This window comes from Melospiza georgiana, chromosome 9 (genome assembly GCF_028018845.1).
Source record: "Melospiza georgiana isolate bMelGeo1 chromosome 9, bMelGeo1.pri, whole genome shotgun sequence".
Taxonomy (NCBI): domain Eukaryota; kingdom Metazoa; phylum Chordata; class Aves; order Passeriformes; family Passerellidae; genus Melospiza; species Melospiza georgiana.
The window spans coordinates 1817599-1844567 of NC_080438.1; the positions used below are offsets into that span (position 1 = coordinate 1817599).

Genomic DNA, 26969 nt, shown 5'->3' on the forward strand with positions numbered 1-26969 from the left:
CCTGTAAGTTTCTTCTAAAATTTCTAACTGTTTCTGGTTCCCATTTCTTTCCTTTCCAGGCTTTTATATTGATGTCAGCTTAAAAGAGAGCAGGAACTTTTCCTGCTTTTCACTTCTATTTTCAGACTGAAACAAGAAATAGGTGTCTTCTGTAGGTCTTTCTGGTGTGTCCTTAAGCACGTTAGTCTGGAGCCAAAGTATGTAGGTCACAATGAAGGTAATAAGCAAGACTGCTATTGATGCTGGTGCTGCTTTTACCTTCCTCAGGACATTTTCTCCAGCTTGCATGTTCCTCTTAACCGTGTCTTAGCAATTGTTTTTTACAGCCTCTGTTGGTTCATCTGATTAACTCTGCACTGTTTGTGGTGCAGTCCAGATCTTGACGCATTTCCCTCATTACAATGGCAGCTTTGACCAGCGTTACATTTTTTTTTTTTTTTAGCGCACATTTACAATAATAATCATGCCTTCCTTCTTGTTGTGCAAAGTGTTCTTGCTGGTTTTAAACCTACCCCTCCTTCAAGAAACAGCTCAGCTCCTTTGCAGGTGCTGTATTAACTGGAAAGGCTAACAAAGAGCTGTATACAGAGATTACTAAGTGCCTTTTAGTTCTGGCTCAAGAACACATTTTTGCAGAAAGGAAGGAACAAAGTAGCAAAACCCACCTCAATTGTGGAGTGTCTACCTTCAGCAAGCTGATTCTTAGCATCCTGTTTTGGTTTTGACTTTTTTTTTTTCTTTCCTGCACTATGAGGAACTCTGAATAGGGGAACTTTCTCTCCGGTTTAGTAACCTAAATGACTTTCTGAATTTTTGATGGTTGTGAGAGTAGAAATGTTTTGCTCAGGAAAGTGAATTTATTACTAAAGCAAGTGGCTTGCCTTCTAAGTCTGCAGGATCTCTCAATGATTAGCAGCATCTCCACCCCTTCCACTTTCTTGAAGTTATCTGCAGTACTTCCTTTGCTGGGCAATAAGTTATTATAGCTGGCTCTCTTCCTCTTTCTGTATCTCCTCTTGGCTGAGCTCTTTGTTGTAGTGTGTGGTCAGGCCATCCCATCAGTCTTGCTGTCTCCTAGGTGAACTGCTGAGGGAGAACCTGCCTCAGCAATAACCAAATGTGATAAGATATGAGTAAGGACTGATAACAAAACACCTAGTCTGGGTATTTTGCCCAGCAGTGGATGGCAGCATGCTGCTGAAGCAGCTTCCTTTGAACACCCTGTAGCATCTCCTCCATTAAAAAGGAAAGCTGGTTTTCTGCTGAGAAACCTTTGTGGTGTGTGTCTGGCATCTGTTATGGGAACAGTGAGTGTGACCCCTGTAAGGAAGCTGGGGTTGAGCTTTATCAGATTGCTGCTGTGAGTGCCCTTTAAGCAGCTCTGTTCCCCTGGTGACGCCGCTGGCCCAGGCTGTCCTTCTGTGGCACTGCTCACAAAGTTACTGCCCTCCTCTGACCTTGGTTTTATATTTAGAAAATTACACATTCCTGTGTTTGCATCTTCCAGAGACAGGATTTTTTTGGTGTGTGAGAGCTCTTTTCTGCGCTCATTCAGTGACTTTCATGGTGAGGATGCAGGCCTTGGTCCACAGAATATGTCTGTATCTGCAGCAGCACTGGAGGGGACCCATCCTTCCAAGCTTTCTTGGTCCTGCTGTGACAAAAGGCAGGTTCAGTTTGGAGTTTGGCTTTGCTCTGCACTGTGATGGGTGAGGTTTTTTCCCCTCAAAGCATCTCCAGGCAGCCTTTTACCCACTGCAGCGTCAAACACGAAGGAACCTTCTTGTATCCTCTCATATCCAAGGAGAAGCAGGGCAACAGTTCCTCATTGCTCCATGCTGATTGTGACCATCTCAGCAAAGCCATTTCTTGTCTCCCTGCTGCTGGATGACTGGGAAGCAGTGGTGGGACGAGCCCATGGGCAGAGCTGTGATCTTGCAGCGTTTCTGCAGCTGCAGCAGGCCAGGGAGGAAGGTGTGGGCACAGGGAGCTGCTTCCAGGACAAGCAGAGCAGAGATTTTGGCATGGCTGTTTTCTGAGCACGAGGATCTGCTCCCTGCAGGATGGGGCAGTGCCTCTGCTTGGAATGGGGCAGGGCCCAGGAGCACAGAGTCTCCTGACTGACTGATTTCCCCATGTTCCACGGCTGTGGCCTCTCCCAGCTTCCCACCCCTGTGGCAGGGAGCAGAAGCTGTGCCAGGGGAGAAGCAGAAGTGGGGAGGGAGTTGACATGGGGGTGCTGCAAGGTTTAGGGCCTTGCTGCTTCTTGTGCTTGGCAGGCTCTGAGGGCTGAATTTCTGACCTTAGGACTGTTGCAATTTGTGTATCCAGAAGGGATAGCTGCACCTCTGTGAAACCAAGAGCTGCTTTAACACTGAGGGCTTCTGTTACTCCTGATGGTGTAAAACACCTCAGAGCTGTGCTCGGTCAAATGGGGACGTGGAGTGCCAAAAGAACAGTCTCCTGCAGCACATCCCAAGCTGCCAGGGTTTGCACAGCTTTGTGTGCCTCTGTCCCTTCAGTTAGCAGCATTTCTCCCACTGTGGGCTGAAGTTTGTCCACCTTTTCCATAGCATGATACAGTTTATGTGTAGACTGGCAGCAGGAGGACCTCCAAAAAATGCCAAACTCAAAGCAGCAATGGCATGGCAGTAAGGGGCTTCTGTCTTAATTCCAGCTGACAGTAACTTCAACTTCCTTGCAAGGTTTTGGCCTACCTTTCCTTCAAGATGGACCTTCATAAATGAATTTTAATTTGGATTTAAGAGGACTTCTGGGGCTGAAGGCAAGATCCAAGACCGCAGAACTGCTTCTGAGACTGCCTCTGATATCTGCTTGGGATCTGTCTCAAGAGACTAATCACTCCTAGGCTAGTGAATGGGGAATACCCATAGGAGACCTTGTAGCAGGATGAGGTCTGAGAGTTTTCCAGAAGAGGCTAAATGCAGAAGTTGAGAAGTTGTCCCTTTCTGAGAATGGTCTGCCCTTTTCTGTTTCCTTCTGTCTCCTTTCAGAAGTTAAAGGAGACCCTTGAGACTAGAGCAGAGGAAAAAGGGGAGAGTACAGCACGGCTAGCTTAGATTCTGGGAACAGAGTAGTGATTTTCAGTCACGGTTTTTTATTGTGAGTTACCTGTGCGCACCAAAAGCTCTTCAGAAAAAAGCTGAATGTGTTCAGAGTGTGGCTGCTGCTGCCCTGTGGAGTGGCTCTGTGCAGAGGCACTTTGTGGGCTGGGAACAATGGCTGAGTGCTGCTGTAAAGGCAGGGCAGGGAGGCCGTCCCATCCCAGCGCTCGCACTCGGGGTATGACGCACAAACGGGCGCCTTGAGACATGGGAAGGAGCGTTTGTAAAGCGAACCAGAGAATCCTGTTCTGCCTCCTGAGGGGAGGTGTAGGTGTGGGAGTCAGAGCCCGGGAGCCACAGGGAAGTCTGGTTAAGATCTGTGACAGAATAGCTGGGACCCTTCTCGCCTCAGCCATCAGAGGGAATTTTTCAGCCTCTTCGATGGAGCATCTTCCAATCAAAGAGGAGGAGGGTTGGGGTGGAGGGGGAGAGGCAGGGCTACGAGGAAATGCTTCCCTTTGCCTGTTAAATTAAAGCCATCTGCTTTCTTCTGTGCATCTCCAGATGATATCATGGGCCTGAGTAGAAAACTCCCATGAAAATCAAACATCTGGAAGTCTGGTTAGAATTGTCCATAAGGTGCATTTGAAGAGGCTGTCTCATGAATGTGCCCAGGCAGACACAGTACAGCAGATGAGGAAGTTTTTCCAACAGACCAGACATATTTTCCACAAGTCTGTTGAAAGCAGGAGAGAGCTAAGTTTTGGAAGGTAACTTTGGTGTAGTTCTGTGGCAGAAGAACCAAAAGCACAGCTTTTGTGGGTCTTCTGCTCTGATTTGCAGCGTTAGGTTGTTAGAGCGAATGCAGCTCTCTGGGTTTGTGGATACTTCAGATTTGGATAAGTACCTTTGTTTTGTTTCTACGTCTCTTGTTTAGCTCCATGAGAGCCTGAGCTAAGGCAAATGCAGGCTGGAGCTGAAAGGGAGGAGGGGGAAAAAAAAAAAGGCTGAGCTCTAAAGTATTTGTGCTGGAAAGTAGCCCAGAGAGAGTAAAGGAGAAGCTTTAATTAGAAGCAGCTGCATAGCTGATACAGCCCACAGGACATTTTCCCATTTCAACCTCTCTCTAGCTTTCAGAAATCATGATTTGAATTAAGTTGTATGTGAAATTTGTTCTTAAAAGATTAAATTCCTGTTGAAGTAGGCTGAGAGACCTCATGTGCTTCCAGAAAGTGCCAGAACAAACTTCATCTTCCTGTTTCTTTTTCTGAGTGTTAAATGGAAAACTGAGGAGAAACAGTGGCTTTTATTTGGAAAAGATTCGGTTTCCTGTTCTGATCATGTCATTTGGAGCTGACACAAGCTGCTACAATTTTAAGCTGCTCTGTAGACAAGAGCAGCTTTTTCCTCTCTTAAGAGAACTTGAAAGAGTATGTTGGGATGAGAGCAGAGCAGGGGTGGTGGGAAGCTGGAGCTGCTGTTGGGTTTAATCATATCCTATGAAAAAGTCTGGACTTAGACTGCATGTTTTCAGTGTTTGCCTCTGTTCTTAGAGAAATGATGTGGTGCCCAACATGAATCAGGAGCAAATATTTGCAGTTTTGTCTACACCAGCATTTAGAGCTAAATTACTAGTATTTGTGCCTAGAAATGTTTTTGACAGGAGACATGGTTGAAAGTCTGGACTGTAGGTTTTTTGTTCTCTAACATTCAAAAAGGATTGCACTGAATTGCTGGAGGGCAAAGTTGCATCACTCCGTGACCAGGCACTTCTCCAGGAGGAGAACAAAATGGTTGGTACAAGGGCCGGGGATACCTGACCTACCATCTTTCCATGGGCTGGCACGTTCCTCCGTCCAGATGAAAAGAGCTGAAGTTAAAAGAGGTTTTGCTGTTCCCTGTCGGGAGCACTCCCCCGTGTTTTTCTGACTAGCCTCAGAGCAAGCCCGGTCTTGGAGCGCTCTTCAACTTTGTACCAGAACATTTGTGTACAAAACGCTGCTTGTTTGTGGGTGATGGTTGTCTCAGAGCACATATCTCAGCTTTCCTCTTCATTCATACCAGCAATGCTCTTAATCAGTGTTTAGGCTCCCTTCTCCCTCTTGTCTAGGGGGAACAGCCAAATGCACCTTCCAGTGTCCCTGAGTGTTAGGGATTGGAGAGAAGACATGTTCTTGGGGTTTATTTACTTGTGAGGTATAAAACTTGAGAGGTTCCTCTAGACTTTCTGAATGAAAAATCACTTTCGCACTTAAATTCTAGGTTTTGGTTTATTTTGTGCTTGCTGGTTTGTGTTTTGGTTTATTTTGTACTTGCTGGTGGAGTTGGAGGAGCTCTGATGAGATGGCCTAGGTGGGGTTTTGTGAAACTCTGCTTTGTTGCTCTTTTCCTTCGTGGTAAAGAGAGCTACAAGTGCGTGTGCTGTGCTGTCTGAGGGGCTTGGTGCAGTGATAAAACCGAGAGAAATCCCTGTAACCACGACCTGTGAGGCTCTGGGGCTGCAGTTCAGCTTGCCATGGGCTGCACAGGGATGTCCAGAGCCCTGGCCCAGCCGTGGGTGCCCAGGCAGGCTCTGAGCAGGGGCAGAGCTCCGTGAGCAGCCGTGGGAGCTGAGCTGAGCCCCAGTCCTGGCACAGCTCTCTCTGCTGCCTGCCAGGGCTCGGGGGATCCTGCAGAGCCCTGCTGGCGCTTGGCAAAGCAAGGAAAGATTGGGATGCTAAAGGAAGCCCATAGCTGCATGGTTTAGGCCCAGAATAGCCCAGGACTGCCTCTCGTGTGATGTGGTGTGGCTCACGCTGACCCACAGCCTTGGGCTGCTGCACTGAGCCGGGCACAGGAGGCAGAGGAGGTTCTGCATTGCTGCTGTCTCAGGGTTTGCTCTCTGTGACTTTATTAATCCTGCCGTGCCCTGCAAAATCTCTCCTTTCATGTCTGCTCTTGGGCATGGAGTTGAAAGTACTAAGGTACGGTGAAAGGAGCCTAATTTGGGTGTGGGCAGTGGTAAATTACGATTGTGCACGTATGACTTTCCTGCTTTAGACAGATGGCTACAGCTAGTTAATAAATTTTAACATGAGAAAAAACAGTTGTGGTCATCTAGTAATGGCCCCTTGCATAACTTGGATAATAACCTCTGTGAATAGCTTTGTTTGAACTAGCGTGCATACTCTCCCTGAAACAGCCAATCCTGGGCTTCTCTTAAACAAGCATGAGTGATGGAGAAATTCCACTACAACCTTAAATGCGTTCTTCCAGTTGTTTCTCTCTGCTGCTGAGAGACTGTGTACAAATCTGTCTGGAAATAAAGATACTGCCCTATTTCTAAAGTGAATTCATCCAGCTTAAAGTTTTAAATGCTCAGTTCTGTCATGCCAGATCTTGTAGATTGGGAATTATTGTTAAATCTGTGTTTCATAGTGGACACTTTGAGTTTTGATTAGCTGTCTTGTTCCCTTTTCCCTTTGCTAAATAGACTGAGCCACCTGAGCTTTTCAATGTGGCCAGAGCTTTCTATTAATCATTACTGTTGGCTTCTTTGAATTCATTTGAGCTCTTCCCTCTTAAAGAGCAAACACCAGAACTGATGTAGTGGCAGTGCCAAGCATTTGTCAGGTGTAGCACAATCTCATTTATTCCTTCTTGATATTTGCCATTTGCACATGTAAAGTATCCCTGGCCAAACTGTCATGCTAGGAATTCACATTTATCTGGCTGTTAGGAATCCCCAGAGCAAGTGTGTTGTTCCCAGCTCAGTTTTCTGGTTTGGGGAGGATGCCCTATGTGTTTTGTTTCTAGATGTGTAACTTTGGAGTGCTAAAGTGCATTTTGGGTGCTGACTGCCTTGTTAAGCATGTTTCTACTCTCTGTCAACCACTTGTCTTCTCTGCTACCTACATATTTGACCAGCTTTGATGTTTTCTGTTGTTAATAATCAATAGATGTCTTGAATAGCGTAGGAACAAAGGCAGATTCCTGTAGGATTCTGTTAAACACAACTTCATGTCCATTCTTTGTTTTTTCCACTAATTTTTAGAGCCTGTCTGGTTAGTTGAGGGGTTTTGTTGTGATATTTTTTGGTTGTTTTCCTTTCTTTTTTTTTTTTTTTGATGGTGGGGGTTGTTGTTGTTGATGTGGTTTTGCTTTTTTCTTCCTCCAATCTACCATACACTTTTAAGTTTGTAAGGAAAAAAAGCGGCCTCTTTACTGTTCCATTCCTGCTTGAGGACTAGAGACTCTGTGTGTTTCTAGCAGTTGGAATCTCCTCCCTTCAGATATGAGTAACTCACTGATTTAATAATTACCCCTTTTCCTGATGTGGAACAAAGCATATCTAATGTTCATCTCTGATTTTTTTTTTTTTTTTTTACAATGAAATACGTGTTCTCTTGGGTTACTCACAGTTACAGCAGGCAGCTGTGCACTACAGAAAGAACTGCAAGGGGACAGTGCTGGGTGTTATTTTTATCCAGTATTTTTACCCTTGCAGCTTTCTGCTACCTGAGAGAAGCCAGTGGACCGGGGTGGGGGCACCGAGGTGGGCTTTGCAGGCTTGCTTGCCTGGATCCTCTGTCTCTGGAAGTGAAATGGTAAATCCGTAGCACAAAGGCCTGCTAAAAGATGGATTACAGCTGACAAGCGTAGTCAGACTGTATTGACATAAGTTTAGGTTAGAGAGAAGTAACTGCAATTATTCTGCACTTGGAGATCTTTGTATAAAGTACTGCCCTGGCTGCAGATAGTGTGTGTGTACTCGTTTTTCTGTGGGAGACAGAGGAACAATGACCTTGTCGTCAGGGTGCTGGCCAGGGGCGTGGGAGACCTGACTGCAGTGCTTGTGTTGCTATTTGAGTGCGGGCTGCAGGCAGTCCCAGTCCCAGATGCACTTATCAGCAGCGTGAGGATAACAGAGTATTCCTGTCTCACGGGAGCCCTGTGCAGAAAGAGCCGCTGCAGAGCCCCAGCTCCCCAGACACTGCATTTCTGCAATGTTTATAACTATCCTGGGAAGATGGATAGTACCTGCTGTTAATGCCTTATTAAACTGCTTGGTGTTCTTGTACAAAACTTGTTAGAACAGGAGTAGGTGCAAGGAGTTGTTACTCAGCAGTTCTTTACCACTCAGGCTTTTACTGAAGCTTTGAAGGGAAGTGCAAAAAGGAGGTTCTGCATTTGACACAGCCCTGATTGAATGTGGTGTTTATTTTGCAATGAACGATTTCACCATTTGCATTAAGCTTGCTCTCATTTGGGACAGCCCCACAGGAAGTCCCTGTTACATCTGTGACGTCAGCCTTTAGGTTTATTATCAATTATTGCAAACTTCAGGACTTTTGGTGGTTGTGGGGCTTCATTCCTGGAATCTTCCCAGAGCAGCAGGGCTTCGGGGACGGACTGCTGCACTAATTTCTCCTCTCTCACAGGTGTCGAGAAGGATTCCTTGGAGACTACTGCCAGTACAGAAACCCCTGCGAGAGCAACACCTGCAAGAACGGGGGAACCTGTGAAGCTGCGTCCCTGATAGGGAAACCAACCTGCAAGTGTGCTCCGGGATTCACGGGGGAGGAGTGCCAGTACTCAGAGTCCCACCTCTGCTACGTGTCCCAGCCCTGCCTGAACGGGGGCACGTGTCACCCCCACGGCCCAGACACGTACGAGTGCGTCTGTCTGCCGGGCTTCACAGGTGGGCTTCTGCCTCTGGGAGCCCCTCCTCGGGGGAGCAGCTTCGCCCCCGGAATGTTCTGGGGCGGTTGCGATGTGCTCTCGAGTTTTCTAGCTCCAGCACAGGAAATGAGAGGAAGTCTGAATGACTTCATGACCAAAAAAAGCAAAGGGGAATAGGGAATCAGACTCCCTACCCTCTACACGTAAGCAGAAAAATATTTGGATCTTGTGGGGTTGTCCACATGGGAAAACTGAATGCAGAAACTACTCTGGAGTGGCTGGTTACACTTTGAATTCAGAGTCTAGTTTAAAAAAAAAAGGGCAAATCTGGCCAGCAAAATCTGTCTATGGGAAAACAATATTTTGATGCCTGAGGGGAAGCATGGAAATTTATTCCTTTCACTCCTGAGGGGGAGGTAGTGAAGAAGAGTGGCCCTCAGTGTGGGTAGTATGACTTCAGGTTGTTTTTATAAATCACAACATTCTGTATCTTGCTGCAACCCGGTAAATGGCTTCATGCTGTAACTGCAAATTCATTTCCATTTCAGATAGAATACAGTAAAGTGCAGACATCAGTTTCCTGTAGTAATGTAAGGACTTAATTCAGTAAAAATTTCGAGGCAGTGCAAAAGAGATTCTGTTTTCTGCAGAAATAACCTTTTGTTAATCCGCCTTGATTTCCTAAAGGAAAGGAATGCCAGTGGATCGACGCCTGCACGTCCCAACCTTGTGCCAATGGGAGTACCTGCACCGTGTCTGGAAATAAGTTCTCCTGCACGTGCCTGGCGGGCTACACGGGCCAGAGGTGTGAGACGGATGTGAACGAGTGTGCCACCACGCCGGGGCTGTGCCAGCACGGGGGCACCTGCGTCAACCTGCCCGGCTCGCACCGCTGCCAGTGCCGCCCCGGCTACACCGGGCCCCGCTGCGAGAGCCTCTACGTGCCCTGCTCGCCGTCGCCCTGCCTCAATGGGGGCACCTGCCACCAGACCAGCGACTTCACCTTCGAGTGCAACTGCCTGCCAGGTGGGTCTCTGAGCCTGCTCGTTCATTGCTGCCTTGAGATATTGGAAAAGTCTCCAAAGCGCATCCAAAGAACGAGTCAGAGCTCTTCAGTTGCTGGTCTTGAGGTTGTTTATTAAATCTTATCTATAAAATTTTCTCTCTGCCCGGTTGAGGTCTGCTCAGCAGGGCAGCCACAGGCACTCTGTGTTGTCCTTTTATACTACAAACTATGTATAACATCTTTACATCTAACTCCCAATACCCATCACCCATGTTAGACAGTGCCCTTCTACTCCAAACCAATCCCAAAGTGCCAACACCACTGCAGAAAATGGAGAACAAGAAGAAGAAGGAAGGCTGGACACGCCCAGATTCCTCCATCTTGTCCCCATAACCCCCATAGCAAAAATCCTAAAATCTACATTTTCACCCTGTGATCATTTTGTTATTACACCATTCAAACCTGTGTGACTTTCAGGTCCTCATACAAAGCTGGCAGCTTGCTCCAAGGGTCAAAATCAGATCCCCAGGTGCTCTGGGCTGTGTGCCAGGGTCTCTGAGCCCCCTGGTGGGGTCCTTGGCAACTCTGGACACCCGGAGGGATGCACTGACTTCTGACAGTTTATTAAATCTTATCTGTAAAATTTTCTTTCTGCCCAGCCTAGGTCTGCTGAGCAGAGCAGCCAAAGGCACTCTGACCACCCCTGAGGCGGTGTTGTCCTTTTAGACTACAAACTACCTACAACATATTTATATTTAAAAATTTATATATTTATAAATTTAATGTTATATTATTTATGTAAACATAAATATAAATGTATGAATATTTAGATATAATAAATATACACGTATATAATAAATATATAACAAATATTTATAAAAATATAATAAATATAATAATAAAAATAAATATAATATAATAATAAATAATATAATAAAAATAAAGTAATGACAAAATTAATAATTATATAAATTATATAGTATTAATAATATAATATAATATAATATAATATAATATAATATAATATAATATAATATAATATAATATAATATAATATAATATAATATAATATAATATAATATATAATAAAAAGAATAAAGATTATATATAATAAATATATAAAATATTTATATGTTTGTAAATTTATATTTATAAAAATGTTATACGTAGTTTTCAGTATAAATAAATATATTATACATGCTACAAACTACATACGTATATTATACGTACTACTAGTATAAATAAATATATTATACGTGCTACAAACTACGTATAACATATTATAAATATGTTATATGTAGTTTGTAGTATAAATAAATATATTTAACATATTTATATTTAACAATTATATATTTATATTTAACAATTACTTTCAAACAGCTATCACCTATGTTAGACAGTGAACCTCTATTCTAAACCAATCCCAACGTGCCAGCATCACAGCAGAAGACGGAGGTAGAGAAGAACAAGAAGAGGGACTGGACATGCCCAAGTCCCTCCATCTTGTCCCCAAAACCCCCATTCTAGAAATCCCAAAATCAACCTTTTCACCCGGTGATAATTTTTATTATTACTCTGTTTAAACTTCTGCTCTCCTGCTGCTCCTCCCCAGAGCTCCTCTCGGGGTTTCTGTGCCCCATCAGCTGGGAGGGACGAATCTCAGCAAGCTGGGGAGCTCTGTAGTGCTCCTGCACTATTAATTCGTCTCTGAGTGCTGGGATTTCAGGACGCACAAAGGAAGGAAGGGGAAGACAGTCAGAAATTGTAAATTTCTGTGGAACCCAGCTAGAGTCAGAGAATCAAATAGGTAAAGGCCATGAGGTAGGTTCAAGGAGATTGGGGTGGTATCTCATAATGCCCACTTGGAATGTGAAATTCTGTGTGCATAAGCATCTACAAATACATAGTTTTGTGTAGTAAAGGCCTCAGGTAACTTCAGTGTTTGAAGAATGCACATGTGTCTTTTTCCTTCTCCATCCGTAGCCCTAAGACACACTAAGATCTATTCTCTTCTTTTTTTTTCCTTCTCCAGTTCCTCCAAATCTAACAGGATGCCAGTTCCAACTCACCACACCCTTTTTGTCTCCAGATAAATTTTGATTGCTTGTTTTCTGATGCTCTTAGCTGAGTTCATGCAGAGCAGTGGTGACATGCTAGCTCAGGATCTGGGGCTGCACTGGTTTCGTGTCACCTCTACATGTGGCCATGTGTCACCTGGTTGGGATGTTGTCTCATCCTGTCCTCCTCCCCATCCACTTGTCAGCCTTGACCACAGGGCCCTACCAGCTGTCTATGCATATTCAGGGTATTTTTAGGCTGATATTTTTTTTTTTTTTTACTGAGTAATTCAACTCCATGGGAAACTGAGTGTTTGGAAATGCTTTTGACTAGACTTCCTACTCGAGTGTATTGCAGTTTGGCACACACAGACTTGGTGTGTGGTAATCTAGAAAAGTAAACTCTGTTCCCTTCAGCATGCCTCTGCTGTTACTGATGTGAAAGATGAAGCTGCCCAATGCTCTTTGGGATGAATATAGAGTGGCTGTGTTCTCATGAGGATCATCTGGAGGCACATGTCTGTGTGGAAAGGGCATTTAGAACTTGTGAAAACTGTTTTCTCTTTTTGGAGACCCTTGTCTTGAGGTGTTGGCTCAAACGACCTTAAATGTGCATTGCCAACCTTAGTGTCTGCACCAGCACTTTCTGGGTTGTCTGAGCAAGCATGTGACTTTGAAGAATTTAGCAAAGTCAGTCTAAAAGTAGAAGGATGGATCATTATTTTTGAAAGCAATTATTCTAACTGTGCTTGGAGGGAGAGTGCTTTGAAAGAGTCTTTGAAAATGGAGTAGTTTAACTAACCATTGCCCTGGAGGAATTTATTGCTTTTCTGCTTTGCATCTTTTTAAAATGAAATTATAAACCAAGTATCTCTTGATTAACAGTCTTGTCCAGAAATTCAGAATTTCCTTTAAAGTCAGATCTGTTTAGCCTGTTCAAGGACTTTGGGGCCTCATGCAGGAGCAGTGTGGTGGGAGAAAGAAGAAAGAAAGATGAAGTTGGGAGGACTAGATCCTGTCAAGCTGATGAGTTTGCTTTAGAGAGTCTCTTACAGGGCACGAGAGTGAGTAGGAGCAGATTTTCCCTTAGACAAGTGTGTGGGCTGGCTGAAATACCGTCAGGAAATGGAAATGAGATTGCTATAGTAACAGTTACACACCTACACTCCTCACACGTTTTGGATTATTAGCTGTCTTTTTTTGACTTGTTACACAGTGTGGATAGTGGGAGTGAGTTAATGTGGCTCTGAGAGCCTTTGCTTTTCTATTTCCTGTATTTGTTTAAGTTGGCCAGGCTGTTTTGCTAGCTTGATTTTTTTAATTTTTTTTTTTTAAACCAGTCATTTGAAAAACAGCAGAAAAGGGAGCTGTTGGAGAGACCCAAATGCTTACATTAAACTCTCTGATAAAGGCAGGGCACCCAGCCATTTCTCTCCCCCCTTAGTGCAGAGCATGCAGAGCAGAATTTCTGAAGTGTTGGAAAAGGTTCTGTCTGGAAAGGAAAGGTCAACAGAAAGAGAGGAGAAATGGTGGCCTGTCACGCCTGGGGAGGATGTGAACAAGGCCTGCTCCTCTGGAGGACAGTGCCAAGATTATGGAGGAGAAATTCCACTTCAGACTCCCTCTCTGAACTGGAGCAATGCCGACGATGCTGTGACTATAAATGGAATTGCTCTGGCGCTTCTGGGCTGCCTGAGGATGCTGCCATTGCTGGGTGCTCTGGCCACAGAGGCAGGAGGCAGTCACATCTCAAGCTGCTGGAGTGCTTTCTGATAGGATTTTGCATCTTGTGACCTGTAAAAGTCACACTTTGAAGAAACTGTGCCCAAGCAGCATTTTAGGCATAATTAGGCTACTACTGCACTGGCCTTGAAATGGGCTCTTGTTTCCTGTAGATGTTTCCTTCTTAGCTTTAAAGTGAGTTTAATCTATTTGTAACTACAGATAGGTGAGAATGAGAGCTTGAAAAAGTAGGAAGAACCTAGAACCTGGAGCTGTGTGTCACAGCAGCTTTTCCTACTGTCACACGAGTGCTGTTTATGTACAGTGTAGTGCAGCTGCTATTTAAAATTCCCAGGTTCCCCTGTCACTTGTGGATGTACACAAACAAATCCTGCATTAGGTAATCCATGTGTTAAGTCAGCATTTGATGGCAAGCACCAAGTGAAGTTACATATATACACTACTGGTATTGCATCTATCTGGAAGGTAACCTCATTTTTTATCCCTTTGGCTTAATCATTTTTCCTCTGGGCTTTGTTGATTTAGGTAGGAACAGGGTTGTAGGCAAGTGAGCATGTTAGGTCAATCATAACAGTGTAGTAGTGAAAAAAAAATCCTTGTAGGAGACGTAACCTGAAGCATTACCAACTCCTTTGACTATAAGAATGAGCTAGGAGTTATAAATATTTGACAAAAAAGGACTTCATTTGGCAACTAACCTTTAATGGAATGTTAAACAAGTCAATAGAGGAAGTTCTTAGCTGGGAAAGTGATTATTCATTGTTATCCATCAAAATAATTACCCATTAACTAAGATAAGGACCCTAGGGAATTCCAAGGGCTTGTTCAGGAAGCGATCTGTCAGGCTGCAGCGAGTGTTTGTGAGAGCTGCAGCACTTCCTGGGAAGAGGAAGGAACCTCAGCTGCTTGTGAGAGCTGCAGCACTTCCTGGGAAGGGGAAGCAACCTCACACAGGTTCCTGGCTGAGTGTCACCACTGGGGACCCACACACACGGAGCTGCCTGTGCTGGGCAGCTGGGGTTGGGCAGGAGCACCTTCCCTGAGCTCTGAGCTCCTCCATGGCTGCATCCCTGGGATTTGGACAGGAGCACCTTCCCTGAGCTCTGAGCTCCTCCATGGCTGCATCCCTGGGATTTGGGCAGGAGCACCTTCCCTGAGCTCTGAGCTCCTCCATGGCTGCATCCCTGGGGTTTGGGCATGAGCACCTTCCCCTGAGCTCCTCCCTGGGGTTTGGGCATGAGCACCTTCCCCTGAGCTCCTCCCTGGCTGCATCCCTGGGGTTTGGGCATGAGCTCCTTCCCCTGAGCTCCTCCATGGCTGCATCCCTGGGGTTTGGGCATGAGCTCCTTCCCCTGAGCTCCTCCATGGCTGCATCCCTGGGTTTGGGCATGAGCTCCTTCCCCTGAGCTCCTCCATGGCTGCATCCCTGGGGTTTGGGCATGAGCTCCTTCTCCTGAGTTCCTCCCTGGGGTTTGGGCATGAGCTCCTTCCCCTGAGCTCTGAGCTCCTCTCTGTCACCATCCCTGGGGTCCCAGCTCAGGTGGGTGCCCCTCTGCTCCAGATGAGCAGCCCAGGTGCTGCCTCGAGTAGCCCAGCTTGGTTTTAGCTCTCTGCATCCCTGATTTCCTGTCAGCAAGGCCCTAAGTCTGGAAACAACCTGATTTTTTTCAGGCATAATTTCCTGTCCCCAGTACTAACTGAGCCTGAAAGCAGCCTAGATAGTCTGGGGTGTAATTGATAGGTTGAAATAAGGCTAAAGGACTAAGATTTGGAGGGAATTGGATCGGATGCTCAGCAGTGGGGTGGAGATTTCGGATGACATAGGAATAAAGTTATCTGCTTGTGTCAGTCTGTACTAGGGGAAGAACAACATGCTGCTAGCAGTGGGAACGCTTTTCCCCTTGAGGTTCTCGTTGCTTAGTTTGATGTGCTTTGAGATATGGAGCAAAAGCCAGGATGTGGATTGCAAACTGCTCTGGTGCAGGGAGAAAACACAGGACAGCATGTGAGTCCCAGCACAGGGGGGAGCAGGAAACAGTGTCAGGTGTCCAAATACATTAAAACAGTGAGCTCAGTGGCTTTCTGGAAGAGAGTCAGGTTATATAACTGCAAAATTAGATCCTGGGACCCAGCTAGAGAAAAGCTCACATATCTCAGAGCAGTTCTTTGGTAGTATAACTGGTTAAAATGTGAAAATACAGCGTGGCTTGGTGAGATTTTAGTAGTGGGGTGACTTCCATGCTTTATTCTGGAAAGAACTGAGCCTCTTTAAATTTGTGTGAAGTACAGTGAGGGAGTTTAAATGCCTGCCGTCAGAAATTTGTTTACTAGAAAGTAGGGCTGGTCTTCATATTATACAAACTGAAGAGATAAGAACTTAAACCTTTTGTCTTTGTGGTTGTGGGTGTATTTCCATGCTGATCACGTGCAATATGTGGTCAGTGGGATGATTCCTCCCAAGCTGAAACACAAGCTGATAGGACACCCCTGTGTTTTACAGCTGAGCCTTTGCTCAAGCTTGGTAGCTTTATACACTTTTAAACATGGGGATCTAAAGCTGATTGTTTTCCCTGGTGGTTGTTCCTCAGCAGCTTTTGCCAGGAATGTGCTGCTGTGATGGCTGGGACTCTGGGAAAGCATGTTATACTTCCTCTTTGTTTTAAAATTCCCTACTGTCACAAAATTTCTAGGATCTTGGGTGGAGGCTGGAAGGGCTTTGAAGGGATGGAGTAATATTGAAGGTCTTGTAGTCTTGGGGTTTGTTTTGGTTTGTTTGTTTGTTTTGTAATGTTGAGTCTGTTGTTCCTTGCTGATGTTAATGCACTTGATACAGCTTGGAACCTCCCAGCTCTTCTGTAGAGAAGTTCAAGGGATGGGAATGCACATGAATCACCTCAGGAATCCTGAGAGAGCAGCAGTCTGGAGAAGCTGGCTCAGGGCTTTATGTCTCATATGCCACACAGCACGATCTGTGTGGGACCAGATGTTACTGAGAGGGGCTGTGAGACTTGACACAGATGCTGTGGAAGTGTCTGGAACAGGGCATCAAAAGTAGAGGGGTTAAAGCCTGATTTTGGATGAGAGAACTGTGTCATGTTAATATTGCATTCCAAAGCAGTGAAGAGGCAGGGCTGGTGTTTTAAATTAACATGTGTGTTCTGGAATCATTTACTTCATCCACATTAGCATGCATTCCACTTGTGCTTTGATAAATAGCTCTCTCATCCAGCAGAAATGGCAGGTTTATTTAATGAAGCATGAAATAAATCAGCAGGGGAAATCAAGGGGAAGACACTTCACTGACAGCTCCCTTCCCTAACGTCCCCACTTCTCCTTCTTTGAAAAGAATAGGGAACTCTAGCAAGAATATTTTGTCAGTGTGTTCATTAGGAGCCTGGATTTTCATTGGGGAGGGGTATCTGATTTCTTCTGCTTAGTGTGTAAGCATCACTTGGGTGGTGGCTGGTTTGTTGACTGACTGACTTGTCTAACACTGAAGAGAGCCAGACCAGGACTTTAGAAACTCCTTTTCAAAGGAAAAACTTTTCTTTGACTTATCCAAGGCAGGCTGTGCTGAGGTATCCATGAAATGCATGCCAGCACTTTTTTTTTGCCATGGGAAAAACTTCTCCTGGCTGATGCTTGGTGGGCAGTGACAAGTTTTATCTCATGGTAATTGAAATGTCTTGGTCTTCACTTTGTCTGCTTTGAATGACAGTGCTCCTCAGTCACTGAAAGAGAAACTCCTCATGTCCTTTGGGTTGTGAAAGCACATTTGGCCATCTACCCATGGTGGAAGTGTTTTAGCTGTGTTACCTGACCTGCATGCTATTGGCAAAGGCATTCAGCAAAGTCGTGCTAGGTGGGGATGTGTCACTACAGAGCACGACATGGGGCAGAGCTCCACAGCTCCATCAGAAGGGTGCTTAAGAGAGATTTATTACAGCAACGTGTTGCCTTTATAGTTTTTCAAGATAATTATGTTTACATTCACTGCCCATTGGTCATAAGAAAGAAACAAAGTTCTCAGTAGGTGAGCAAGGAGCCAGGTCACTCTGTGTGAGCCAGCTCGAGTCCGTATCTTTGAACTTTCCCTCTTCCATCACGTTGTCAAGGGGACAGCCTTGGTGTCTTCCTCGAGACAATTACGGGGCTTTCCTTATCTTCAGGAAGCCTTTGCTGGCTCACAAGAACAGCACAAAATGCCTTTCCTACAGGGATTCATCAGGATTAGGTGAACAGGGCAGATCTTTAAGAAAAGAAAAGGAGGGGGAGCTGCCTCAGGGGTGAATTCTCCTCAAAATTGAGAGACTGGAAACCCTTTTCAGCCTGCTGCTGTTTCTGCTTTGCCCAGGTTTTGAGGGAACCGTCTGCGGACACAACGTGGACGACTGCCCGAACCACAAGTGCCTGAACGGGGGTGTGTGCGTGGACGGAGTGAACACCTACAACTGCCGCTGCCCGCCCCAGTGGACAGGTACGGAGCCTCAGGAAAGAAATGCAAACAACAATTATCTGATTGCTCGGAATGTGCTCTGGAGGTTGCTCACCAACAGGTGCATCTTTGATCGGTTCCATGTGAATTGTTTTTAATTAATGGCCAATCCCAGCCAGCTGTGTTGGGCGCTCTGAGTCTGTCACGGGTTTTTTATTATCATTCTTTTCTAGTGTCCTGATGTCCTTTTCTTTCTTTAGTATAGTTTTAGTATAGTAATATAATATAATATAATATAATATAATATTATATTATATTATATTATATTATATTATATTATATTATATTATATTATATTATATTATATAATATTATATTATATTATATTATATTATATTATATTATATTATATTATATTATATTATATTATATTTAAAAATATATAAAACATAATATTAAATGTATAAAACATAATATAAAATTTATAAAACATAATATAAAATTTATAAAACATAATATAAAATGTATAGAACATAATATAAAATTTATAAAACATAATATAAAATTTATAAAATATAATATATAATATAAAAATATAAAATAAAATATTATATATAAAATATATTATAATATATGAAATACATTTTATATGTTCTATATATTCTGTATATTCTGTATATTCTATATATGCTATATATTCTATATATAATATATAGAATATATAGAGTATAATATATATAATATCATATAATTTATATTATGTTATATATAATATATTTCATATATTTTATAGACATACTCTAGTATATATAGTGTATATATATACACTCTAGTATATATATATATAGAAGGCTGATATTATATTGTATTGTATTTTGTATAGTATACATAATAATATACTACATAAAATATAATACAATATAATGTCAGCCTTCTGAGAACTTGGAGTCAATTCTCATCTCTCGCCTCATCCTGGGGACCCTCACAACAATTTATAACCGCACTGGGGCACCAACAGGGATGTGGCCCTGGCCCCGTGCAGATGTCAGTCAGGGCAGATGCTAGTGCACCCCTTAAAAGAAAAGCTGTGGGCATCAGAACCACCACAACAAGGGAGAATTTCCCCATGAGTTGCACTTCTTGTGTGGATTTGCACTTTGTAAATGGAGAAATGGTTTCCAAAAGCACAAAACGTGGCTTTGCTGTTACAGCTGTGGGCATTTGCTGATACACGTAGGGGTATTTCTAAGTTGGGAAAATGCTCATGGTGGTTATAGTAATGCTGCTGAGAAACAGGGCAAATCTGAAAGGCAGGGGGAAAAGGAGGGAAGAGCAGTGTATATATGGGAAGATTATGGTTTTGCTACTGTTATTTTCCTGCTTGACTTATTTTTATGTAGAGTTCTCCAATTAGCAAAGCTCCTTTTGCTTCATAAATGAGCCTGGTTTTACTCAGAGTCTGAAGGGGAAAATAGCATGAGTTTCAAGAAAGTGTTATGCACAATATAAGGAAGCAGCTTACAGGAAACTGAGTGTCATATTTAGTTGCAAAATGTCTCCATACCTCAAAAATAAACAAACACCTCCGGTTATGGGCTGAGTTTTTTGAGTCATACCAGTCTTAGCTGGTGCACTTTTTCAGCTGAGTATGGTTTTGCCCTTATTTGAAAATCATGGGAGAAAAAAAGAAGACCTAAAATCAGTTTTTAAAATGCCTTTTTCCTTAGAGAACATTAATTCTGGTTGTAAAATGTTTGTCATTAAATGCAAAGGAGGCTGCCAGTTAAGAACCCTCATTAACTTAAAAGAATTATATATTCATAAATGAAGTGAAAACCACATAAGAGTGAAGTGCACCACAGCTTGCATAGCTCTTTGAAGCTATGTGCAAATAGGAGAAAATGAGTCCTCTCCTGAATGAGCAAGTGTCCTTGCTGCTGTGCTACTTCTCCTTGTCCTGAAAGCCTGCAGAAAGTGAAACCTGTAAAGGAAAACACGAGAGCTTGGGTGTGGAGACAACAAACCCTCAGTGACCCCTATGGTCTTGCTCCATCCCACAGAAATTATAACCCTTGTTTGTGATTTCTGGCGCCTGTCAGTAGCAAATTAATCTGTCTTACTCCCAAGCACAGAGGGTGTAATGACCATGAGCATGCAGTCTGCAAGGGATTATTCTGGCATCATAAATTTAGCTTGGCTCACAGGATTTAGGTGGGTGTCTGCTGTCAGCTAGGGATGACTTCTGCAGCTCCCCTGGAAGAGACCTTGGTCTCTCCATCACAAGCAATAGGCTGTGATTCTGTTTGGTTTTTTTGGTAGATTTTCTCCCCGATCAACTCTTTGCAATGCAGTTGTGGTGGTTCCCTCTCTGAACCCTTCATGGGCTCTGAGCAGCAATGGCAAAAGCGGCGAGGCACTGTTGTGGCCTCTCTTGTGCCATCTTTCTCCTGTGTGGGTGGCACTTGCAGAAAACCTTGTGTGTGTGAAGGATGCTTCCCTCCAGGGAAACCCTGGGAAGAGAGAGGAGCTCCCCAGCATGAGGTTGCTGTGGCTCTCTAGCCCAGTTTAGTGGAATGGCCTTTCTGAGAGTTTCCTTGTTTATGGTGCAGCTGAGGCTATCAGTGCAGCAGTGGTTTGAGGTGATGCCTTCTCAAGGCCGGTGTCTTTCTAGGATTAGCTCAGTGTGGAAATAAAAATGAGCTCACAATTTAGGAAGCAGCAGCTTGGCTGTTTGAACAGTGAAGGTTATGGAACTGTCCTGTCTGAAACGCACAGTGCAGGTTTCTGTGACTCCTCTGTGTCATCTCAGTGGCATTTTTTGTGAAAGAAGCTTTTTCTTTTTTTCTGAATGGACTCCAATTCCTTCCCTGCGTCTTCAATTAGAGACCAAGGAGGTGAGGAGAACACTGCACATCCAGAGGTGACACTGAGACAGGACACAGACCAGGGAGGATGGATAGAGGACTTGTGCAATAGTTTGGAGAGAAGGATGATGTTTTTTTCAAGGTTAAACTGCAGTTGGTGCTGACAGGAGTAAACAATAAAGCATGTTATTCAGCAGTAAGGAAATGCATAACTGCAGGCCCATCCTTTACACACAGGGGGTTTATAGCATTTTAAGTCATCTCTAAGGTAAGTAAAGAGGGGAGAGCTGAGCAGTCAGCTCTTTTGGAATTTGTCCTGATAAATGTTATAGCTCAACAGAGCTAAACTGTGAGAATGAACACCTCAGGAAAAAAAAAAAGCTTCCAATGAGAAGCTTTTGTGGATATTGGATTTTGTGGATATTGTGTGCTGCTAAAAAAAAAAAAAAAGGCCCAAATAACCATATCTCTAAGGAAACATCAGCCAAAAATGAAAGGATGTTAAATTTTCTTAGAACACCTGACAGTGTAGATGTGCTGTCTTCAAAACAGTCTCTGCTTTCAAGTGCTTGTCAATTCTTGGGGAAGATTGAGTTTCTCTGCAGTTTTAGTCTTTATTTAATCTTTGTGCTGTGGGTGATACTCTCTAGTGTTTGTTAATATGGTTTGTGCTTCATGGCACAGAGAAAGCAGCCCCATTCCTTGCTAGAAAGATCAAGAAATTGTACTGCATCTGATCAAGACAAGTTTTTTGTAAAGTAATATTGGAGCAACCTTTACTGAAACAGAATCTGTCCCAGTTCCTTTTGGTAACTACAAGCCTCTTGTAATTCCCTGACAGGTGGTAGGTTGGGCTACATAACTGCTTTTTTTTTTAAATACTCCTTTTATTTTGCTGCTTGCTCCTACCTTTTGTGATGCTGTTTGCCTTCAGTCTTATTTCCTGCTCCTCAGACAGAGCTCACTGCTCCCTTTCTGTTCAAGTGCCTGCCTTCTCATTCTCATTTTGCTGTTTTTTCCGGAAAGATAAAATCTTGCCTTTCAAAAACAGTGATGAGAAATTCCTGCTGTCACCAGTGGTTTTGTCACCTTCAAAGTTCTCGTATTTCATATGTTTACAGTGATTATCAATCTCATAAATTTGTAACTGGCAAGGCAGTCTCCGCTGTGCTTGGGTGAAGCTGCCCCAGATCTTTCCTGTTGCTGAATGTTAACTGATTGCTGGTTTGTTTGAAGATGGCTTTATCTTGTCCCAGGATGGGGCCTTTGTTAGAACCTCTGTGTGTGCTGGGTCCTTTCAAAGCACAGAGGTGCAGATGTGTGAGGAAGCTCCTCCTTCCCTTGGAGGTGCTTTTGTGAAAGTGTGAAATCTATTCCCTGTGCATGACGGGTCAGAGAATTTGGTGTGAGTGTGCTTTGAGTCAGTTAGCCAAAAATCCTGGCTAACATCAGATAAAGTGCCACGTGAGGGCTGTTTCATGCTGCTGTTCTTCAGCCTCATTGTAGTCTGAGGAGGAATGTCACTACCTTCTCTCCCTGCTCACAGACACTCTTCCCTTTCCCTTGAGCTGGCTCTGGGATTTGTTGAAGTGTGCCACTTTAACGCACTAATCTAGTAAAAAATCCTTTCCATCTGCCTTTTTTTTCCCCCCCTTTTCTTGCCTTTTTTATTTTTGAATTTTTTTTTTGTTTTGGGATCAGGAATCCAAATTCACAGAGCAGTTTGACAGGGAGGTGATGGCAGTCCAGGGCTGAAAGCCATGTGGAAGATTAGGCTGTCCCTCTGCACACGTGGGGAAACCATCAGAGAATTTAAAGGCTGATCAGTCATTCTAGCTACAATTCATCTAAAGAAACAAAGCTTGGTTTAAAATGCACCTGTTGATTCTGTTGAGCTGACCTGTGCAGCTTTGTGTCTAGAAAGATGTCTTGGGTGCCTGAGTGATTACCAGTACTGTAAATGCTGTAAATGCTGTAAATTATTGTTTTTCTTGTATGTCTAAGAAAGATTCCTGCTCCCCTGCAAAGTCTGCAGTGTTTTAGAGGCTCACCATGAATCTGGTTTTGGCCCAAATCGTGTTTTAGGAGCAGTGCACAGCACAAATAAAGATTTGTGCCCTCCATGGAGTTAAATCTTTTGCGCAGTTTGCTGCGTCAGAAGCTGTGGGGTGAGTCTCTGGGTTTGGGGGACCCTGTGCCCCTCTCAAGTGGATTTTGGAAGACTCCCATTATAGTGTTTCAGATGCAGGCTTGGCCTGCTCACTGCCTTTCATCGCTTCTGCCCTGTGGCTGGGAAGGCGAGACTCCCATGGCAGTTATATTTATTTAGGCTTTGTTTTCCCCTGAAAAGAGGGCTCCAGTGAGCTGTATATTTTAAAATCTAGGCGACCTTTGTCTCTAAGGGAAGCACAGTGTGCTAACAGCTGACTCCACCAAAGAACTCCAGCACTGGGAGCTAGCTGCAGCAGCAAATGTTTGTCTTGAGCAGAAAAGCTCTTCAGGCAGCAGGGCTGTGCTTTTTAATTAAAATAGCTGTTAGCTTGGTCATATGCTCTTAAACACTAGCACAAGGGTTACTTTTCCTGCAGAGCTTTAGGCAGGAATTTTCAAAGTGGGGTGTTAAGGGTTCAATTCCTATTTAATTAGAGTAATATTTGCTCCCTGGTTTTCTTTGAAAGTCCCAGCCTTAAACTCTGGGCAGACGTGACTTTTCTTTTCTAAGAAGGGGGATAAACATCAAAAGGCTAGTATGTAGCATTTTAATTTAAGATCATATGCTCTGGTGTTTTGTTTCTTAAAACTCTTTGCCAAATACCACTTTCCTCAGCTTCTGTGCCACCAAAGTACACAGTGGCAGGTCATGTTAGTTTAGTGCTCCAAAAAATGCTGCCTTCTTGGAGTATTTAGAGGGCCAAAGTGTGGAGGAGCTAACTCTGACAATAGGTGACATGGATGATAAATATTGGACATGCCAGTCTCCTAAATCATTAGATATACATCCTTGCTATTTTACAGAGAGTGTTGATGGTTATGTGCCAGAGAGCTCTGTCTGGGCTGTTCTCCTGTCCCTCCTGGTGATCCCAAATGATGTCCCAAGACCTTTGTGTGTGAGCTCAGCGAGGCTGGGTCACACTCCCGTGAGCAGTGCAGCAGCGTCCCGGTGCTTTTCCAGGCTTTATTAAAAAGCAGAGTGGCCTCTTTGGTACTGGCTGGCACCTGTCTGTGCCAAGCTTGATGAGCTGGCTGGTGTCACTGCAGGGGCATCTCCAGGAGACAGCTCCAGCAGAGGCCAGGAGCCATCGTGGGTCGTTCCCTTTGGTCGTGTTTGAGCTGGCAGACACAAAGGGAGCAGGGAGCACGTGGCAGCCTCCAGAGCTGGCAGCTTGAGTGTACAAATGGTTTGAAGTGCTGCACACAAACAGACTTCATCCTGGATGTTGTTTGTTTCTCTTGTGGCCCTTGATCTCGGTGTGGTGCGGAGGGGACGGATTCCAGAGGCATTCAGAGCTGCACCCTTGGGCCTTTAATGCGCTGTGGGCTCTGGAACACCTTCCACAGCCTCCTGTTTGCTCGGTGCTGCTTTTCATTTCCAGGCCCTGGGTGGGAGGCAGCAGTAATGGAGCACCTGAGGTGTGAACAGCTGAGCTGATCTGATGGCAGCATCCAGCGCTGCCTCTTCCCTCACGCCCTTGGTGCCTTTCCAGCTGGGGAAACACTCTCAGCAGTGCCAGATGAGCTCCTATGGAGGTGCCCCTGGGTTTTCAGTACCTCTTTTGAGTGCTTGGCACTGAATCAGGATGGGCCAGGCCATCCTGATTTAGTGGATGTCTGCTGGCGACCAGACTGATAGAGAACACTTGTTACATCTCCAGCTGACTCGTTCCTGGCAGGTCCTGTCCCTTCCCTTGTACTGAAAAATGAGGTGATTTGTCTTTGGGTAATTACTGGAGATGGGTTGCTGAGATAGCTTGAGAAGATGAAGCTTTCGTTGTAAGTTTTGGCTCCTGCTGTGAATTTTTTTTTTTTTTTGCCTCGCAGATCTTTTCACTTGTTTGGTATTTCCCTGATTCACTGGATTTTCCAGAGGAGGTGAAGAGAAGGACAGAGCAGAGAGTGGCTTGGTGATGTGTGTTTCCTGTGGGTTACATCTCTGTCCTGCTGCTGTCCCCAATCACCTCACCTGCCACCACCATATTAAACCAGTCTGTCACTAGTGCATCAGTTTTAATGAAATTTTAATGAATCCTGTTCTGGTCATTTGTGTTGCTGCCTCTGAAGAGCTTGGTCGGGACTGCTCTCTCTACCCAGCAGTCTGTGGGGAGTGATTTAGGGCAGTATTTAATGGATCAGGCCGTGCATAAGTCTCTTAAAGCCCGGAGTTTTGTGTTTGGGGCTTGTAAAATCCCTTGTAAAAGCCCATTAGTTCCACTGCATGCTTCCCAGTGTGGTTATGAAATTAAACTCTTTTCTCTACCATATTAGCCTAAAATAAACACAGATGCTTGCTCTGCTCATTACAATCATAGATTTGTCTTCAAGTGTTCAAGTTCTGTATTAAGCTCTTAAATTTTATGATTTCTTTGGTGGTATTTGACATCTATTTGAGATCAAATGAAAGCAAAACCACAACCTGAGCACCTGAGGTTTGGGAATGGCTGCTGCTGCTTTGCTGCTCTGGAAGAAAGATGCTGTGATGTCCTGGGGAAGGAGCACATTTCTGAGAGCTGAGATGCTTATTCTTTAGAAAACTCCTGAAAGGGGAAAATAGTTGGTATTAGCCCTTTTTTTCTGGGGCAGCTACTGTAAAATTTAAGCAAATAAGACCTTTTCTAAACACACATGCAGCTCTGGCAGGTGCAAACAGTGCAGTGCATGAATTTTGTGTGCCCTTGGAGCCATCCTTGGAGATGAGGGTGTCAGTCTCATTTGCTGGATTGCCTGCAGGGAGCTCTGGGGGTGGCTTTGTTGAAGGGTCTAGAATTTGGATGTGATCTGGGCATCACACCTGAAATCCCTTTCAGTATTGCCTGTTTATTGCTCAGGACATTTTGGTCTGGACTCTCTCCTTCAGAGAAGTTTGCAGTTCTCTGCTTTGAGATACCTAGTGTCAACAAAGCAAATTATGTAAACAATCCAATATTTTCTTTTGTAGACTTTGCCGTGTGCTGCATCTTCCCTGCAATAACTGATGTATTACACTCTTTATTAGCTCTCTTTGTGGGCAGCAGTTCCTTTATAAGTCTCCTAGGAAGTTCTTCTCTCCAGTGTCTGTCAGGCTATGAACTCTGTCTCTTTTTTATTCAGAGGTGGTGGCTGCAGTACTGCAAAAAGTGTTCCTGACATGGGCTGTGCCATCCCCATTGCACAAGCAGTGTTTGCATTAGTTATTGTTCCTTGCAGTCAAATGGCTGCTCTGTGGTGTTTGTTTTGCTGATTAAAGCTGTGATTGAGCAGAGGTCCCTGCTGAGCTCTTCCAGGGAAGCTGGTGTTTCCTCAAGGAGTGCCTAGCCCAAACCTTCTGCAGCAATTCTGTTTGCCTTTGTGTTTTGCTTGGCTTTTGTGCCTCCAGCCCTGCCTGCTGTTGCACTGCCCAGCAGCCTCACTTGGTTGAACCTGTCTGAAATCCCTGGCTTCCTCCTGGAAAAGAGAAATGTTATTTTGTTAAAGCCACCCCTGCCTGCTGTTTCATCACCTTCCAGGTCATTAATTGGACACTCCAGTGCCTGTGTGTGCATTAAATGTTGCTGAACAGTTTCAAGGAGCATGGGTAGTTCTGTGGGTTAAAGATTGAGCTGAATGCTTTTACAAGTGCACAATTCAAAAACATGGGAGCAGGAGTATTTTTCATAGATACCATTTTCCTGGAAGGCTCAATGGTTCAAAAAGCAATTTTCCCCTTTCTGTTTGCTGAGGAGGCTCACACAGGAGCACGAGGAAATCGAGCTTCGAGCTCATGGATGCATGTTGGGTTCCTCTGTCAGTGCAGGCATTTTTCTTGCATTACAAGCCAGAACTGGACAGAGGAGTGTCCTTCTGCAGCCAGCAGTGTTCTGCCAGCTGGCATCCTGAACCTGCACACGTGTGGTTAGAGAGGAGAAGGAAGTGCAGGGTCCTTTGGAGTGTGGCACCGATGACCTT

General features: G+C 44.3%; 1 protein-coding gene across 4 annotated transcripts in view; it reads left to right on the plus strand.

The window, feature by feature from the left end:
• The window catches only part of NOTCH2 (notch receptor 2), a 94566-nt gene that overhangs the window by 11890 nt on the left and 55707 nt on the right, over positions 1-26969 (plus strand). For all 4 annotated transcript variants that reach the window (XR_009114782.1, XM_058029809.1, XM_058029808.1 and 1 more), the window contains exons 3-5: positions 8486-8745; positions 9414-9752; positions 17887-18009. Coding sequence is in view for 3 of the 4 variants with exons in the window: in XM_058029809.1 (XP_057885792.1) it covers positions 8486-8745; positions 9414-9752; positions 17887-18009 (722 nt within the window). In the remaining variant the exon portion in view is untranslated. The remainder of the gene's footprint in view (positions 1-8485; positions 8746-9413; positions 9753-17886; positions 18010-26969) is intronic.